Source organism: Cupressus sempervirens, chromosome 2, assembly GCF_028749045.1.
Source record: "Cupressus sempervirens isolate cs-2001-9-10 chromosome 2, ASM2874904v1, whole genome shotgun sequence".
Taxonomy (NCBI): Eukaryota; Viridiplantae; Streptophyta; class Pinopsida; order Cupressales; family Cupressaceae; genus Cupressus; species Cupressus sempervirens.
In genome coordinates, this window is record NC_143119.1 from 676837969 (window position 1) to 676855602 (window position 17634).

General features: G+C 35.1%; 1 protein-coding gene across 1 annotated transcript in view; it reads left to right on the forward strand.

The window, feature by feature from the left end:
• Positions 1 to 17634, forward strand: part of LOC149575173 (Mitochondrial import inner membrane translocase subunit Tim17/Tim22/Tim23 family protein) — a 142340-nt gene that overhangs the window by 65712 nt on the left and 58994 nt on the right. Inside the window, exon 5 of the mRNA XM_089815025.1 lies at positions 14609 to 14956. Within this exon, the coding sequence (XP_089671151.1) occupies positions 14609 to 14956 (348 nt within the window). The remainder of the gene's footprint in view (positions 1 to 14608; positions 14957 to 17634) is intronic.

Here is a 17634-nt window from a genome sequence, read left to right on the forward strand (position 1 = left end):
CGAGCTTCAATGTCTACACATCCCATCCTTTGTCAATAAAAAACATTCTAGAATTGTGTAAACATCAATTTCTATCCTCTTCTTTGTGCAAAATAAAGACCTCTCACATCGCCTGTTTTAACTCATTGTAGTTATGAGTCTTCCATTCAAAATGTACAACCATATTATTGCTGCTCTGATACCACATGAGGCTGTCTCGATGATGGTATAATTAGATGTGAAGCAATATATACAGGAGAAATTACATGCATAGCTGCGGAATGATTGAACAGTTACATGAATAAATGTATATAGCGATGCAAGAAATTAATTATGCTAACTACTTTTTGCCTCTGTAATCTGATAGCTATATCTCTTCAACTGCAGCCACTTAAGCGACAAGCTGCAGGCCTAATAGAAAAAAGGCACAGCAACAACAAACTGGATGAAACTGGATACAAAGCACAAATGATAAATAGACAAACTCAGAGTACACAAATATAATTACTTTGTATGAGGCTGCATGCTTCAAATACTGCCACCTAACTTCAGTAACTGCATATAAATCTACAAAGAAACAATGTTCTGAACTACATGTTACTTTTGTTGTCAGTTTCTATGTGTGGCTCAGCTTTCACATTGCAGTGCATTCCTTGCAATATTTCTGCATATAAATGACCCAGTTTTGCTGAATTACAACCAATCCAAAAATATATCTGTTTTGAAAGTTTTATGAACTGAAAATGAAGGGTAGCACCACTAGCCTCCTCGGTAAAGCAGGTGAGCTTGTAAATTCACATTATTAGACATGTCTCCTACAGACATATTATGACTGGAGCCTTGTTTGTTCAAACTGAAAATAATTTCTGTCACTGCTGCTGTAAATCACACCATCACCTCTAATAGTTCTTGAAAATAAATGATTTTCTAAATCACCATCCAGACACATATTGCCTTCTACCATAGATATCTATCAACTTTGACAACCACTAGGAAACTGAGGCATCTAGAATTAGCTCTTGATCTTGTTTCTTCAACTATGACAGAAGGATTATAGCCTGACTGCTGCATTGCTCCAGCTCTCTGGCTCACAAGAGAAACAGGAGTAATACTCAAAGGCTTCAACTCCTCAATCTCTAGTGCCGTCTTCCCCATATTAATGATGTTTTGGGACTCTAAATTTGCCAAAATTTGGAGTTCCATCACCATCAATAGTGTCTCCAAAATCTCCAACGTAGGACTCCACAAATAAACCTGCAATGTCTATCAAGAAGTCATCCCATGGAACTGAGTTTGGAAGACAAGGAATATCCCGCTGCACTGAATTAACAGAATCCATGGCTGTGTGAATGCAAGCATCATCATGAACAATAGTAGATGCAATATTAATAGAAGGAGAAGAAATGGATGACTCAAAAACTTCATCAATGTGAGAGTACCCAAGTTCAATTAAGCGAAGTCCTTAAAGTCTGAAGCAACATTGGAAGTGTGCTCAAAACCTGCTGAAGAATCACTGCCATCATGATGAGCAAAGTCTGCAAAGTAGTATAACTGAGATGTATGATCAACCACCCTTGTAGTAATGACCAAATGCTGAAAGTACCAAAATGGACCAAATGTGGTACGTGCACTTATGATTTCTCCAAACCGATACCTGATCTTGAAAGTAGACAAAAAATCATGCATTTTAAAAAAAATTGAACTTAAAAATGTGTTTGTATGAGCTCGAATGAAGTCTCAGAAGTTGCAAAATCAAGGATTAGGTAAATATAGTCACCAAAATTTGCCAATTCTGTAAAATTTGTCCACCAAAACTAGAAACTAGCTGCACCAATGTAAAATTCAAGAGATTCTAGTCAAAAGAAAAAAAGTGCACTCAATTTGGACTAAGTATGACCAAGTTATGGCCTCTCAAAGTTGGACTATGAAATCAAAACTAAATATGGTGAGGTGTCTGAATTTCCAAATATTGATGATGTCAGCAAGCTTGTAATCCTGAATTTGATAGTAGGATGGCCATCACAACAAAAGGAAAACACTGGATTTGACGGTTATATGGCCATTAACTTTAACATAATCAATTGATGATGCAAGCAGGAGATTAAAATTGACGAGTAGAAGGCCATCAAATAAAAAACAAAAAATGGCCTTGCGACACCTAAGTGGGCATCAAATTTAATGTCGCAAACATTTGCTCAAAATGCAAAATTCTTGTTTAAATAAGATACTGGAAGGCCCAACTAACGTGTTTGGTTTGCTTTTGTGGCACAGGATTTGATATCTAAGATCTTGTGCTCAAATCTAAATGTTTGCAGATGTTGGGTCACATCACCACTTTAGGACTACTTGCGTATGCCTAGAGTTGGCAGTTTGATCGTTGAGAATCACGTTGAGATGTGGGGGTTTGTAGCTCAACAATGACTTGAAAGCCTGGTAGTGTCTCCACACAGTGTTTGACTTGCCAATGTGGGGACTTTAATGTCAATGCCTCCTCGTATGCATTTGTAGATTTGTGATGTCAACGCAATGTACGTAAATGTTTGTTAAGCACGTGAAGCTTGTATGCAGTGACTACAGAGCCAAGGCAAGCTTGGAGGCTTGATGACTTCAATGCAAGTCAATCACTTGCAAGTATGTAATGTCCCCATTGGTTGTTAGCATCAGTATTTTGGGGATTAGCCTAATATTGGATCCTCGTAGGCTAATGAGGATGGTTAGAGGTCTCCTAAGGATTGGTTCATCTCCAACATTTAGTGATGTATGGATTTGGCTTTCATTCGATGTCATTTGGACTCCATTTGCCATACTTACTATGTATAGTAAGTTAGGGGTAATTGAGATGGACCCTTTCTATTTTTAGAAAGTGTATTTGGTCACATGGGGAATTATGAGGAGGGATTCCTATTTCGGACGGCATGGCAATCAAACAAGTATTTCAAGAGATATTAAAGTGTAAGTGAGTTAAGTGATTTATTTAAATATTTAAATATTATAAAGTTATAAAGTCACTTAAGTGACTAAATGACGAAATTGGCTTTTAATCCCACATTGCTTAGTTGCTTGTGTCTTCCCTCATATCGAGGTTATAAAAGCGTGGAGTTACATTGGGATTAAAAACAACGAATATATGTCATTTATATAAAATCCTAATGGTTGCTTAATGTGATTGGATTTGTTTCCTAAGGACAAAACCCCTCATTGGAAAAAAGAGGAGTCAAGACGCCAACCTAGCCTCTTCCTATTTGCACTTCAGTAATTATGATTCCAAAACTGGTTCATTGTACATTTCAATATGGAGAGTTTTGCAGCAGCAAGGAGGAGATGATATTGGTTACTCTCCAAGACAAAGCCTATAGGTCAGTTAGAAGTTACGTTTGGGAAGAGAAGTAAATAGACTATACATCCACAAAGTTAGTGTTGTCTGTGGTTTATTCAAAACTCTCATATCCTCTTAGACGAGACTCCATAAATAGTCAGGTCACAATGACTGTGAGCTGGACGCTATCTGTAAGTTTTATTAGCAAACAAACGTGAGCAGTACAGATCCAGTAACGGGCGACATTGTTATATGTGACAGATTTGGTGCGGGTGAGTTACTGAGGAACACTGAGGAACATGTTAAACATTTACAAGTCGCGGCTGGAGTTTGGGTCACTTCAAATGCTGGAACACATTTATCAGCAGCCATTAGTTTACCATCAGTGGTGTGTCAAACTAAATGCATGGGGTGATGTGTCTGCTCAAACTCACATATACATGAGCTTCTACTGCAACCTTCCACGGTCAAAGGATCAGTTTAGCGGCAGCATACTAGGTTTCTGTTGAACTATACTGCATTTTGTATATGTAACATTGCTTCTAGATTTCTATATGTTAGATGTTTTAATCATTGATGGAAATCCCGATGCATAAACAGTAGCAGATAAGTTGAGAATCTGTTTGTTTGTGTTTGATGTTAAAGTTCAGATTACAATTAATCCTGTATTCTGTAAGCTTGTAGTATTATAACTTCATCTGGGCTATATGCCAACTATTTGACAAAATTCTGGTTAGACTAAGCCCTCCATTTCTCAAAAAAACAGCATAGTTTATTATAAATTAGGGGTTTGAATATCGGTGGCAACCACCAATGTCAATGTGTGCAGGTCGGTCACAACGTTGCTTGGTGGGCAACAACAATGTTTCCCATTGCAATCCCTCAATGTCTAGCAAGTGGAGGCTTGTGCGTTGTTAAAGTTCAGATTACAATTAATCCTGTATTTTGTAAGCTTGTAGTATTATAACTTCATCTGGGCTATATGCCAACTATTTGACAAAATTCCGGTTAGACTAAGCCCTTCATTTCTCAAAAAAACAGCATAGTTTATTACAAAGTAGGGGTTTGAATATCGGTGGCAACCACCAATGTCAATGTGTGCAGGTCGGTCACAACGTTGCTTGGTGGGCAACAACGTTTCCCATTGCAATCCCTCAATGTCCAACAAGTGGAGGCTTGTGCATTGCTGTTGGTTGTCTTTTGCGGTGGAGGCTGCAAATCATTAGAACAATTGCCAAATCTTGGGTGTGCATTGCTTTGTATCTTGTTGTAGAAGTGAAGACATTGAAACTTGGTGGCTCAAAAGTAGATTATCAAACATAAATGAGAGGAGCATGTGATTGGGCTATGGGGATGTGGGATTAAAATTCCCACATTTCCGGTGTGTTGATTATTGGAGTGTAAGTATATACTGAGCCAACAAAATTATGTGTAAAGAAAGATCCACCGATATGAGATTGGACGTTGACTTGGTCAGCTGTCAGTTGTCTGTGTGCCTATGGTCTACCACTTATAGTATATTGACAGAACATACAATGGCCTAATTGGCCAAATTTTTGCAGTGAACTATTTTGAAAAATACTATTTACAAAATTAGAAAAAATATCTACAAATCTGAAAAAATGACGGAATTTGATAAAATAATCTTAGAATCTGAAAGATAATTTGTTAACCAACTAAACATTAAAGAAAGATAAAGAAATGAATACCATATACATGAACATTTGAAAACCTAATGTGGGAAAAACCATGGCGAGAATCACACTCACTATATGAAAATTGAACTCAAGGCTAAGGTAGCTCATTGCTCCTTATTTGATTTGCAGGGTAAGCCACACAGCCTTAGATCAAGATATAATGGACTTGCATGCTAAGACACATGATCCTAAGGCAAGATACAATTTTTTTTACAGTTTGAAGCTCAACTCTTCAAGGCAAGATCAAATCTACATAAGTTGCCAAAAGGACTCATTGTCTTCCAACAAGCATCAAGAAGTGTTTAATTGCAATGAATTCATCTCTTGATCATGAAACTGTCCTTGAGCCACTATGCGAAGCAACGGACTTCATGGCCAACACACCACACACATGTAAGGGGGTGGTCATCTTGTTCCAACAATCAACAATATGTTTTTACACAAGTTTTAAAAATGTATCTGTGGGGTCTTATTCTTTGGCCTCTATTATTATTTTTATTTTCTCCACCAGGGAGCCCATGCCGTTATAAATTTCACCCAAACATGGGTGATCAATATCAACATGCCTAATTAAATGTTATAAAATGTAAGGGGTTGGTTATCTTGTTCCAGCTATCAACAATATTTTTTTGCACAAGTTTGAAAAATGTATTTGTTGGGTTATATTCTTTGGCCTCTATTATTGCTCTTATTTTCTCCATCATAGAGTCAATGCTATCATAAGTTTCACCTATACATGGGTGATCATTATCAACATACCTAATCATGATCATAATGGGCTTGGTGAAACTCAAAACATATTCCACATGACCACACCACTCCTCATCAAGGATCCATGCTCTTACTTTCTAGGCTTTTGTATTGAATGCATCCATACACTCCACAATGTGTTGACCACCTTGACACTCAAGGCCTCTTGCACCTTCACAAATCATATTAAGATGATTGTGTGAGATACGAATTGTCTTTCAACAACCTAACATGGCATAAAAAAATACGTCATATATGAACTATGAAAAATAAAAACTAAAGAATTAAAAAAAGTAAAATTTAAATTACCTGTAACAACTCCAGCTTAGAGTAGGTCTTGAATATGGCTTGTGATATGTGATGATTTGTCACAAACATTTGAATCTCCTCGACCTCTGCGAAAACTTGTTTAACATAGTCAATTTGTCTGCCAATCTCATACAAGAAGAAATTGAGTGAGTGGACTTCACATGGTGTCCAAAAAATGTGTTTTTATGTAGACTTCAGAGTAGACCCACTTGCCTTAATATTTTTGGCATTTTCCATTTGGAATTGGACAACAATTTTAAGCTAAACCATGTCAATGGATTTGTCACAAACATTTGAATCTCCTCGATCTCCGTGTAAACTTGTTTAATCTACTCAATTTGTGTGCCAATCTATACAAGAATAAATTGAGTGAGTGGACTTCACATGGTGTCCAAAAAATGTGTTTATATGTAGACTTCAGAATAGACCCACTTGCCCTACTATTTTTGGCATTTTCCATTTGGAATTGGACAACAATTTTAAGCTAAACCATGTCAATGGATTCTATGAAGATATTTCCAATGAAGTTTATCTTTTACTTGCCCCTTACAATCTAATACCTTAAATCCATCACCCCTTTAGGGGACATTGTTATAGCATTGATCAATGGCCCATTTCTGCAATCTTTCCATCCATTAGAAATGATTGACACCTATTTCGAGCCTTGTAGCTTTGATTGCTCTCAATGATACATCTACTAAAGCTTTCTCCTTTGCCAATAAGGTGGTTTGTACCTTTTCATACCTGGGACACATAAACACAAGTTGTATTGCAAAGGTTATTCACCATCTCCCGCCAATAAAGTGATCTAACAATGTTGGAAGGAAGCTCATTGCCACAAATGTAATGAGCAATGCTCTGATTTGTAACCTCTTTGGTTTCATTTTTAAAAGCCCTATCCAATGGGCCTCATTCTCGTGTAACATTCTCTAGTACAAAGGGTGGGAGCATTGGCGTGGAAGGATGTGGACTAGCCAGCTGTGTCGCCACGAGGAGACCTATTCAAGCTTTTGTTGGCTAGAGGATGATCAGTCTCTGATTTGTTGCTTTTCATGCCAGTTTCATCTTGTTCTCTAATATAATTCATGATTAGACCTTGTGGCCCCTTGTTGCTGTCTGGCCCTTGACAAGCATTTATTCCATGTCTAGGGCTGGTCCACAAGTGAGCTTCCACTTGATAGGATGAACTTGTATACTCTATGCCACAATGGTTACATCATAAAAAAATACTCCCACAAGTAGACATTTTCTTATCATTGTCATGTAATGCCAAAGTGTCAAGGTTGAATGAATTTTAAAAGGGCTGTGATGTCCCTGTGCTAGAGTTTTGTAATAAATATTTTTTATAAATCACCGAAGAAATATTTAATGTAATAAATAATGATTTATATATATTGATGATTAAAATAAATAATTATCAATTAATAAAAATGTTATCATAATAAATAATATATATTTAGTAAAATATATATTTAATTAACTTTTTAAATTATTATTATTTTTTCGGTGAAACTTTATATTTATATTGATAATAAAATCTGGTTCAAAAAGGGTTCCCAGAGAAAAGAACCTGTGAAGAAAAACTCAGGTCATTGTTTGATACAAAAATGAAATGCAGAAAAAAAGAAATTGCATTCTGAGAGAATATTAATCACTATGAGCCCCAAATCTAGATCCCAAAAACCAATACAACAAAGTTAATTTTTTTTTAATTAGTCATTATCAAATATCACATCTCTTCTCCATAATAAGATGTGACCTTTCAATGTCTAGGATATTTAATAAAGATTAAAATCATTCCTTTCACCACCGAATGGAAAGACATATAAGAAAATAAATTAATTACATATATGATCTGCAAACCGCATATTAAATACAGTCAGATCTCTTACATAGCCAGTATCATTGGGCAAATGAGGAAGACATTTAGATCATAAGACAGAGCTTTATGCACCTCTTTGACTGGTATGAACAGTATTGTTTATTTTAGTTACACATAAAAATAAATTTATTAAGAAGAAAAATTAGAGCATTATCCTTAATTAAAATTACATGCTCAAACTAGTTATTATTTCTACATTAGAAGAAAGGAGCAGAAATGCAATAAGGGAAAGGCCTGTGTAAATCCAGCCAATTAGTCATTCCCATGATTGGGTATGGATTAGTGTCCCAGAGCACCTTGTGGACAAGTCCAAGAAATGCTTAAGGGCTTGGATCTGTAAAAACCTTGAGGGAAACAATTAAGTTTGGTGTCTAAGCAACTTGTTGCATCCCAACTTTTTCATAAACTAAAAATAATAACTAGGTGGTATGGTTTTCTCCACTCACATATAGCTTATTTACTAATTCACCTATAATCATCTTTACAATATGTATTAAGTTAATTCAAGTATATTAAATATGGGTTCATTAATGCATATCTAGTTGAACTTACTTGGGGACATACAGTTGGTATCAGAGCACGATCCTGCCATCCCACAGAGTAAAAGATAAAATCATAAATGTAGAACCATTCTAATGAAAATGAATCTAGAATTATATACACGTATAATTGAAATTATATCAATAAAAAATTTGATGATACATTTATAAATGAGTGGACCTAACAATTTGTGTATTATGTATCTACTCTGTGTATGCTTCGTGTCTTCATGCATCAATGTGTATACATAGTGTCTTCAATGTGTATCCTTCGTGTCTTTATGCATTAGAGTGTATGCTTTGTGTATGCTTCATGTCTTCACATATTGATGCTTATGCTTTCAAACATGTATTTTATTTGGTTGATCTAGAATAGTTGATGTGCAAGGTCCTTGCTTTGTCAACTTGCATCATTTGATTTTAATTCAATGTCGACCAAGTTCTGTACAAGGCGATCTGCTATAAGGATCCTTGACAAGACTTGTGATTTCTGGGGGGTTTTGCATTGTAGAACATTGACTAACTTGAAATTTTGGTTGTATCCGGAGCTATCCAGAACTCTCCTAATTCTCCCTTACTCTAGCAGAAACAAAACAGCTTATCCTATGAATTAAAGGACCTTAATCTTTGAACCTGGAGTGGATTGTGAATACTCTTCCTTCAGTTTCAACAGTTAAGATAAATGCAACAAATTCTAAATCTAAGATGCTTTGCGAAACAACTATCTAAATCACAGTTCAGAAATTAAAAGATTCCTAAATTACTTTTGCATTTAAGAAACTTATCTAAGTCTTATAGAATTAAAACAGTAACTCTAAATCTACAGCACTTATGTTCTTAATCAAACAGCCCATCTTTATTAACACAAGGAATGAATATCGATCTAATTCTAAAAACAGTGTGAACAATTATGGTTCCTATTTTAACCCATTTGAAGTTCACAAATACAGGAATAATTCATAGAATATTCATCTGAAAATGAGTAACTTCATAAATAGTGGCCATTGAAACTACCTTCCTTGATCAAGTAAATGTTGCAAACTGTTCCCAATCATTGATTCCACAACACAGAAACGTAAATCAACCAACAACATATGTTATTCTAATCTTCAAAATGAAGTCCAGAAACAACAAGTTCCGATTGCAGCAATCTAAAGAAAAACTGAATTGATTCCTAAAACTTGAATTACTAACCAGCTAATTTCTACTAGTGGAAAATGACTACTACTGAAAAAGACTAACAAAAGGATATGTATAGAGAATATCCCTTATTTTAAATTCAAAACTATGGCTCGTACTAATCAGGAACAAAACAAATGACTAAAAGAAACAAAACTAGAAGTTCTGTTGTTACATCAGAGAAATATGGAATATGTGGAAGAAATATGCCAATAGCTGTTCATAACACATGTTAGCGTGCTTAGATGACTTATTGATTCACCGAAGAGTCTTCAGTTATCCTTCATTTGGTCGAGATGACTACTCCACATTGTTGTGAATCCATCAGTTAAGCTTTCAAGAGCTCATAAAGTGCCATATTCAAAAACCATTGTTCCCAGATCTGCTATTACTCACAAATGTTAAAACTCGGGATATGCATAGTAATAACTCAGCTTTGAAAAATTTTCTCAATAATATTCCAAAGAAAACATGCATTATATTATCCGAATACTAACATTAATTCATATGTTCAAAATCAACTAAAGTACCATTAGTCTAAGTAAAAGTGTATATCAGTTGTACCAATTACACATATTTATCATAGAAAAGATGTCTTTGGAATAATTTTTAAACAAAAATAAAATTCATTTTTCAATGTCTATCAATAGTAAGACTCAAAGATATGGATATTCAAATTAATGTCAGAGTTGTGCAACTAGTCACAGTGAAAGACTTGTAAAATTTTTTTATTTTTTAATTTTTTTAAATTTTTTAAATTTTATTTTTTTTAAGAGGGGTAAACGCTTTTAACCTGGAGCTATGAACCAGTGAGGCCACAACGGGGGACCTCATCCCCATTAGATTTGAACCTTGATGGCAAGGATAACAACTCAACAACTTAACCATCACAACATGCCACTATTGGCTCGACTTGTAAAAATTAACATTGCTTGAGGACAAGCAATTTTTGGGAGGGCAGGACCATGATGTCCTCGTCCTCCTGTTTTGTAATAAATAGTTTTAATAAATCAGAAAAGAAATATTTAATAAAATAAATAATATTTAAAATTAATAAATAATGATTTGTATATTGATCATAAAAATAATTATTAATTAATAAAAATAAATCATAATAAATATTAATCTAATTATATAATTAATAAAATATATATTTAATTAACAAAGTTAATTACTATTAATTAGTCATTATCAAATAACATGTCTACTCTCCATAATAACATGCAGCTTTTCAGTGTCTAGGATATTTAATAAAGATTAAAATCATTCCTTTCACCACCGAACAAAAAGACATATAAGAAAAGAAACTAATTACATATACGATCTGGAAACTGCATATTAAGTACAGTCAGATCTCTTACACAGCCAATATCATTGGGCAAGTCAAGAAGACATTCAGATCATAAGACAGAGCTTTATGCACCTCTGTGACTGGTATAAATGGTATCGTTTATTTTAATTACATAGAATAATAAATTTAATAAGAAATAACCGAACATCATCCTTAATTAAACATACATGCTCAAACTAGTTATCATTTCTACGTTAGAAGAGAGGAGTGGAAATGCAATAAGAGAGAGGCCTTTGTAAATTCAGCCATTCAGTCATTCCCAAGACAGGGTAGGGATCAATGCCCCCGAGCGTCTTGCGGACAAGTCCAAGAAAGGCTTATGGACTTGGATCTGTAAAAACTTTGAGGGAAACCATTGAGTTTGGTGTCTAAGCAACCTGTTGCATCCCAACTTTCTCTTCGATTGAGATAATGACCAGGATAGCATGGTTTTCTCAATTCACATATAGGTCATTTAGTAATTTAATAATTCACCTTTAGTTGTTATCTTTATACTATGAACTAAGTTAATTCAAGTATATCAAATATAGGTTCATTTATGCATAACTAGTTGAACTTACTTGGGACATTACAAAGGCTATCTTCATTTTCGCCCCCAGCAACTGAACTAGAACTTCCATTTCCTGCCATTCTGTATGAATAATGAATCTAAAATGGTAAACATTATTGAAATGCTACCTTTTGTTGCCAAGAAAGCTTTCTCTCATTAAATCCTATGACATTCACAAACAAAAACTACCTGTGAATGTATCAATAATTGTGTGACTTCTAATATGGCAAAGATGGGTGAGTTGGGCGAAGAACTTGTTGCTCAACCACTAGACATAGGTTCAGATTGACCTGCAATCAGATTTCTTTAATTGCAATTTTTTTTTTCTCAACTTCAGTATAATGTTTAAGATAACCTAATATGTACTATGACAGAGAACCCTTGCACAAATTTTTAAGTGCTCTATCTTTTTTCAAAATAGTCAAACTAGTCAAATTATTGATATGAATGTTCTCAAGTCTTGTATCACATCCTTTCATTTGCATCCTAAAATGTTTTCGATACAAACAAATGTGGAATATTAAATACATTTTTAAAAATTCATCCAGCTACGACCTTTGGAAAATTTTGAGCTGCCATTGTTAATGAGGTAAATGTTTGTGAAAGTGCATTATTTATTTTCACACGAGTTTTGTGCCTTCAAGCATTTCTGTACCTTTGTTTAGATTGGTCGACTATGCTAAAAGAGATGATGAAAATGGAATGAGACAATTTCAAAGCAACTTGCTGATGGTGATTTGATTTCTAGAATTGACTCCAATAATTTGAGACATGAAGGAAATAATTGTATTTGCTACTGAGAATACAAGTTTGCAAACAATTTGTGTTGTATTTATCTTCCTATTCCTACCAGCCTTCACTTCTTCTCTCTGAGCACCCATGACTTCTATTAATATTTTTTTGTATTTCAATATGGCAATGCAGCAGGAGCTACGAAAGCTATCATACAAAATCCAGCGGTAATCCCAAGTTAGCAATAGTGTAATGTCCCCAATTTTGTCGGCATTAGAGTTTCAGGGATTAGCCTATTATTGTGATCCTCGTAGGCTAATTATTGTGGATAGAGGGTCTTCTGTGGTAGTGGCTTGGCTTGGGAGGGTCTTATCTTCTTCACATCTCAGTAAGCTACAGGTCAGTCTTTGTTTGGCTCAGATCGGACTTCGCTTGGGCTTAGTTTTGTGTACTTACTATTTTTGGTAAGTTGGTGTTGATCGAGATGGACCCTTTCTATTTTTGCCAAGTGCATTTGGTCACATGGAGAAATAATAGGCATGACTCCTATCTTAGACAACATATTTAAATGATGAGTATTTTGGGAGTTATTATATTTTTAGTGGCCAAAGTATTATTAATTATTAAATGACTTATTATAAAGTTATAGTTTAACTTTATAATTTCACTTAAGTTGGGAGTTGAGTTATCATTGGAAAGTGCTATTTATTAATTAGTTAAACCAAGTCAAGTGAGAAAATTTAATTGAAGCTTCTAACTAATGTTGTGTGGTGAAACTTCTTAAGTGAAGTTACATTTTGGCAACAAAAGGGAATTTGGAGGTTATAAATACAAACTCATTTCATTGGGAAAAGCATGCTTGGATATTTTATTTTCTTTTGATGCCTTTGTGGCTTTTTTTGAGTTCTGATTTATGTGCCCTTGCTGAAGTATAAGAATTTGAATTTTGAATTGTTCCTTTGGATCTACAGCTAAAGTATTGCAGATTCGAATCTAAGAATTAGTTGAAGGTTGGCTTGCAATTTGCTGCTGTTGTATAGCATTTTGCATATCTCCTACTGTTTTACTATAGCTAAGGAGAGTAATCTTGATTATTATATACTTATTGAAGCATGTGGTAAGGGTTTGGAGTTTTAGAATTGAGCATTGATCCTGCAGCTGAGGTATTGAGGATCAATTTCTTAAGGTTTGCATCTTCCATTTCTGTCATTAGTGTTGCTTGGAAGAAAGTGTGCGAAATTCTGAGATGTAATTTGATTCAATGCTGATGTAAATTGAATTGAGAGATAAATATTGAGTAGTTCAGTTTTCTTTTTAGTTACATGGCATAGTAAATCAAATGCAAATCTATCATTGCCGTTGAATTGAACTTGGTCATCATAAGTGTTGTTCAAAAATTGTCTAATCTTAGTGAATGTGATTTAGACAGCGTTGGAGTTCTTTTCAGTAGTATTGGCATTGTATGCTAAATGTTTTGACGTAATGTCAAAAGTCAGAAATATTAGTATTTGTTAGAGCTATAGCCAGGCAGGGTTATTACAAACAGCCAGTAGCAGCCCCAGTATAGGAGTTGCAGAAGTTGACTGGTGAAGGCATGAAAGAAGTTTTTAGAATAGAAAATGCTATTGATATTAATATGACAATTAAATCACAGTATGGAATGTTCAATTTCTTCAGAAGTTGGAACATCAGTCCAATATCTTCCTATTCCTATCAGCTTTCACTTCCCATCTCAAAGCACTCATGACTTCATTAGTATTTTTTGGTATTTCAATAAGGCAATGCAGCAGGAGCTACAAAAGCTATCTTACACAATCCAGTGGTGATCCCAACTTAGCAACACCGAGTACCAGCCCAAGTATAGGAGTTGCAGAAATGAACTGGTGGAGGCATGAAAGCAGTTTATAGAATAAACTATGCTTTTGGTATTAATATTTAAATTCAATTATAGTATGAAATGTTTAGATTCTTCAGAAGTTGGAACAACAGTCACATATAAAGGTCAATATTGAAAATTTCACCAACTTATATTTTCTTGTTATACAAGGGAAAGCTTTTTTCTTGCAAATAACTTATGTAGTCTTTTAATGTCTGCACACATAACATTAAATATATTTACTTAAGAAAAAATGCGCCTCAATTGGTTTTTAGGTTTATTATTCTAAAGCTACGTGTGTTGTGCATTGCTTTGTACATGTAGGATATTGAAATAGAGAAATGTTGCAAGTTCATCTTAGATAGCCTTGAGTATCAGATTTTCTGTCAATAATGAACTTGCAATTGTCTGCTTCTGCTCCATTCAATGAAGTATTTTTTCATTGCAGGTTATGTATTCCTTTATTATGCGACCAGAAACACTACCTAAATCATATCAAGATTTCATTGCAAAAACTGGTCCAATTGCTTTGCCAGTATATAAAGCCGTCCGAGAGAGTTGCAGAGGTGGTCCTATTGATTTGGTTTCTCTATCTGCTTACTTATCCAGTAGGATGGATTTCCAGTCGCATAAATTGGATCCATATGCTCCAGTTATTCCATGTTCTATCTTACATCCTGATGCAGCTTCATGTTTAGCACATAATGCAAATGCAACATATTCAACATTCAGAAAAACATTTCCACTATACTTCTCTTTAACATTTGTACCATTTGTTATTCTTCATCTTCAAAAGGTGATTTCTTGTCTCTATAAGAATATGCAAAATCTGTTTCTGTTATGCTTCAAATTGGTCTTAAAGTATAATATTCTTACACATTGATATAATGAGCCTTTTCTTTGTACATAGTAGATGAGAAAAAGTGAAAAGATGATACCAAAGAAACTTGGTAGAGTAAAAATGATGATTACACAACTTACTAGTAAATTGAATATTAGTGTTCAAGACATTTACACGAGTGGCCAGACATGGTTTTTTTTTTATGCTGCTTTCTTTAAAGTTTTCTTAAACAAACATTTCTTTGCTAAATTTTTTTTGCAGTTTGTATTAGTAAGAAGATTTTATGATCTGCTTTTGATTTATGAAGCAGTTTGTCCACTGTGGAGTGCTGGATATTGTTTTTACATTGGCTAGATGTAGTGAGTTATGTTTAAGGAGAAATATATTGATCGAACATTGGAAGCTAAGACTGCCTCGATAAAAATTGTGTGCATGGACTTTCAATTTAAAAAATTATGTAATTTGTGAATAACATCATGTGGAAGTTGCAAGGGCGTATGAAGATTATAACATGATACAAAGTGTGGTGAGTTCTTGTTTGAATTGTGAAAGCAAAATACTTCCATTTTGGCTGTTTTAAAATAATGCAACTGTTACTCTTCAAAGCCCTTTCAATTTTTTTGCCCTCATGTCTTGTTTTTTACAGTTAACAAACACATTTAGCCTTGTCTTCTCTAGCCCCTTACCTACGATGATGTGATCATTGTCATATTGGAGACTCTAATTTAATAATGTCCCAAATCCTAAGCATGAGAGAGTTTGAGTCACTTTTGAGGCATGGGCCCAATCTTGGACTTTCGCATGGTATCACACCTTCCCTTCATTACCCACACCCTTTTCACCCTTTTCCTTTATGATGCGTGGGTGTGGCGGAGGATGTAGTGATAGGGAACCATGTTAGGTTAGAGTATCCCATCTCTAAAAACCGATGTGTATGGGGGATTCTCTAGCATTTATTTTACCTTTGTACTTGTTGTGAGGTTTTCACGCCATTGTCCCATTGCAAATGGGGACCCCTTTTCTTTAGTGGTACGAGTAATGGTCTTAGGTGGTCTTAGTAGCAATTTTCAAGTCTAGGAGATGAGTTTGAGCAATTTGGCTTGGTGGGAAGTCAAGTTTGTCAGGAATGTGCATGAAAGTTGGGCTAAGCTAGCCAAGGATATGGAGTTGAAACCAAGTGATTTGTGATGAAATGATTTGGAATTATTAGAGAATCCTTGTTCCAATTTCAATTTCACCTTAGAAAGTCAAGACTTAAGGTTGTGGGAGATTCAAGTAATACTATTAAAGGCATGCTGAATCCTGAAATTTAAGTCTGGAAGATTTTGGAAACTCCCAAAATCTAGAATCTTATAATTCCTATGAAGCTAAAACCTAGCTCAAGTATCCTGATATTATTAATATAAAATACAATGTAACACGGGGACGTGTCCCCCTCCTTTTTGCCCCATGTCCTGGAGACTTGGACGCACCGGGGACTTGGGGACTCCCTCCCCCCGTGCCCAGCAACACCACCGGATTCCGCCACCTCCACTGAGGACAAGGGAGGTCTCGATGTTGACTATTGGCTGATTTGAATATTTATGTTCAATGTTTGATGTTCCAATTCAATCTAGTGTTCAAGTATTTACTCATTTACATCTTTATATCTTATATTTCAATACATCTTTTCATAACTAGCATTTAGAGTACCATATGTATATATATACACACCCCCTCCCATCCCCCGCCATTGTCCCCCTCGCCGTCCCCAAATTAAGTCCCCTCTATCTCCCCGTCTCGGAAACTTGTCCCCCTGTTCCGTCGTCCCCCTATCCCCTAGGGTGGTGTAACTATGATAAAATATAACTTTAAGAACTTTTACTTAAATGTTATTTTATTTAATCTTCTTGTCCTTTGAGTTGAAGAAATTGACTTGAAGAATCAGGGATTTGACTCGCAAATAAAGAATGCCAACATGACATCGGAACTTGACGATGTCTTTGTACTCACAATTCCAATGCCCCCCAAAATTCTGCACCCTGTAAAAGTGGGTTTCAAGTCCGAATAGCTGAGAAAAGTGAGGGAAAAATTTGCACTTTTGGATGAAAATTTGCCAAGTTAAAATAATCTTAAGGAAAGGGTGGAATCTGCTCCCTCCTTGGGATCCTTAATCCCAACAGTTATGAGATTTCTGCCTCTTAAACACAAATAATTCAAGCTGAATTTAAGGTTATAATTTAAAGAAAATGCAATCTGAAGATTAGCAGATAAACAAGGCATGAAAAGATAAGTTTGAAGCCAAATAAACAAGAGTGAAAGGTAATGAAAAATCCTAGGGAAGGAGGAGAATCCACTGCCTTCTTGGGATTCCTAATCCCATAAGAGGTGAGATTTCCACCTTGCATTGATAAGAAAAAAACATGAAGGCTTGGGGTAGTAGAGGTCAAATCCATGATTGGCGAAATGATGAAAGTAAACATAAGCTGCAAATGCATAGTCAACCAAATCCAAATGTAGGGAGGGAAGTTCTTTTCAAGCCCGAGTTTGATAACTTTAAATGAAAAAGGATGAAAGAGCAGTCCCAAGGAAGGGGTGGAATCTGCCCTTTACTTGGTACAATTCTAGGAGATGCCTTAATTCCACCCCTAACA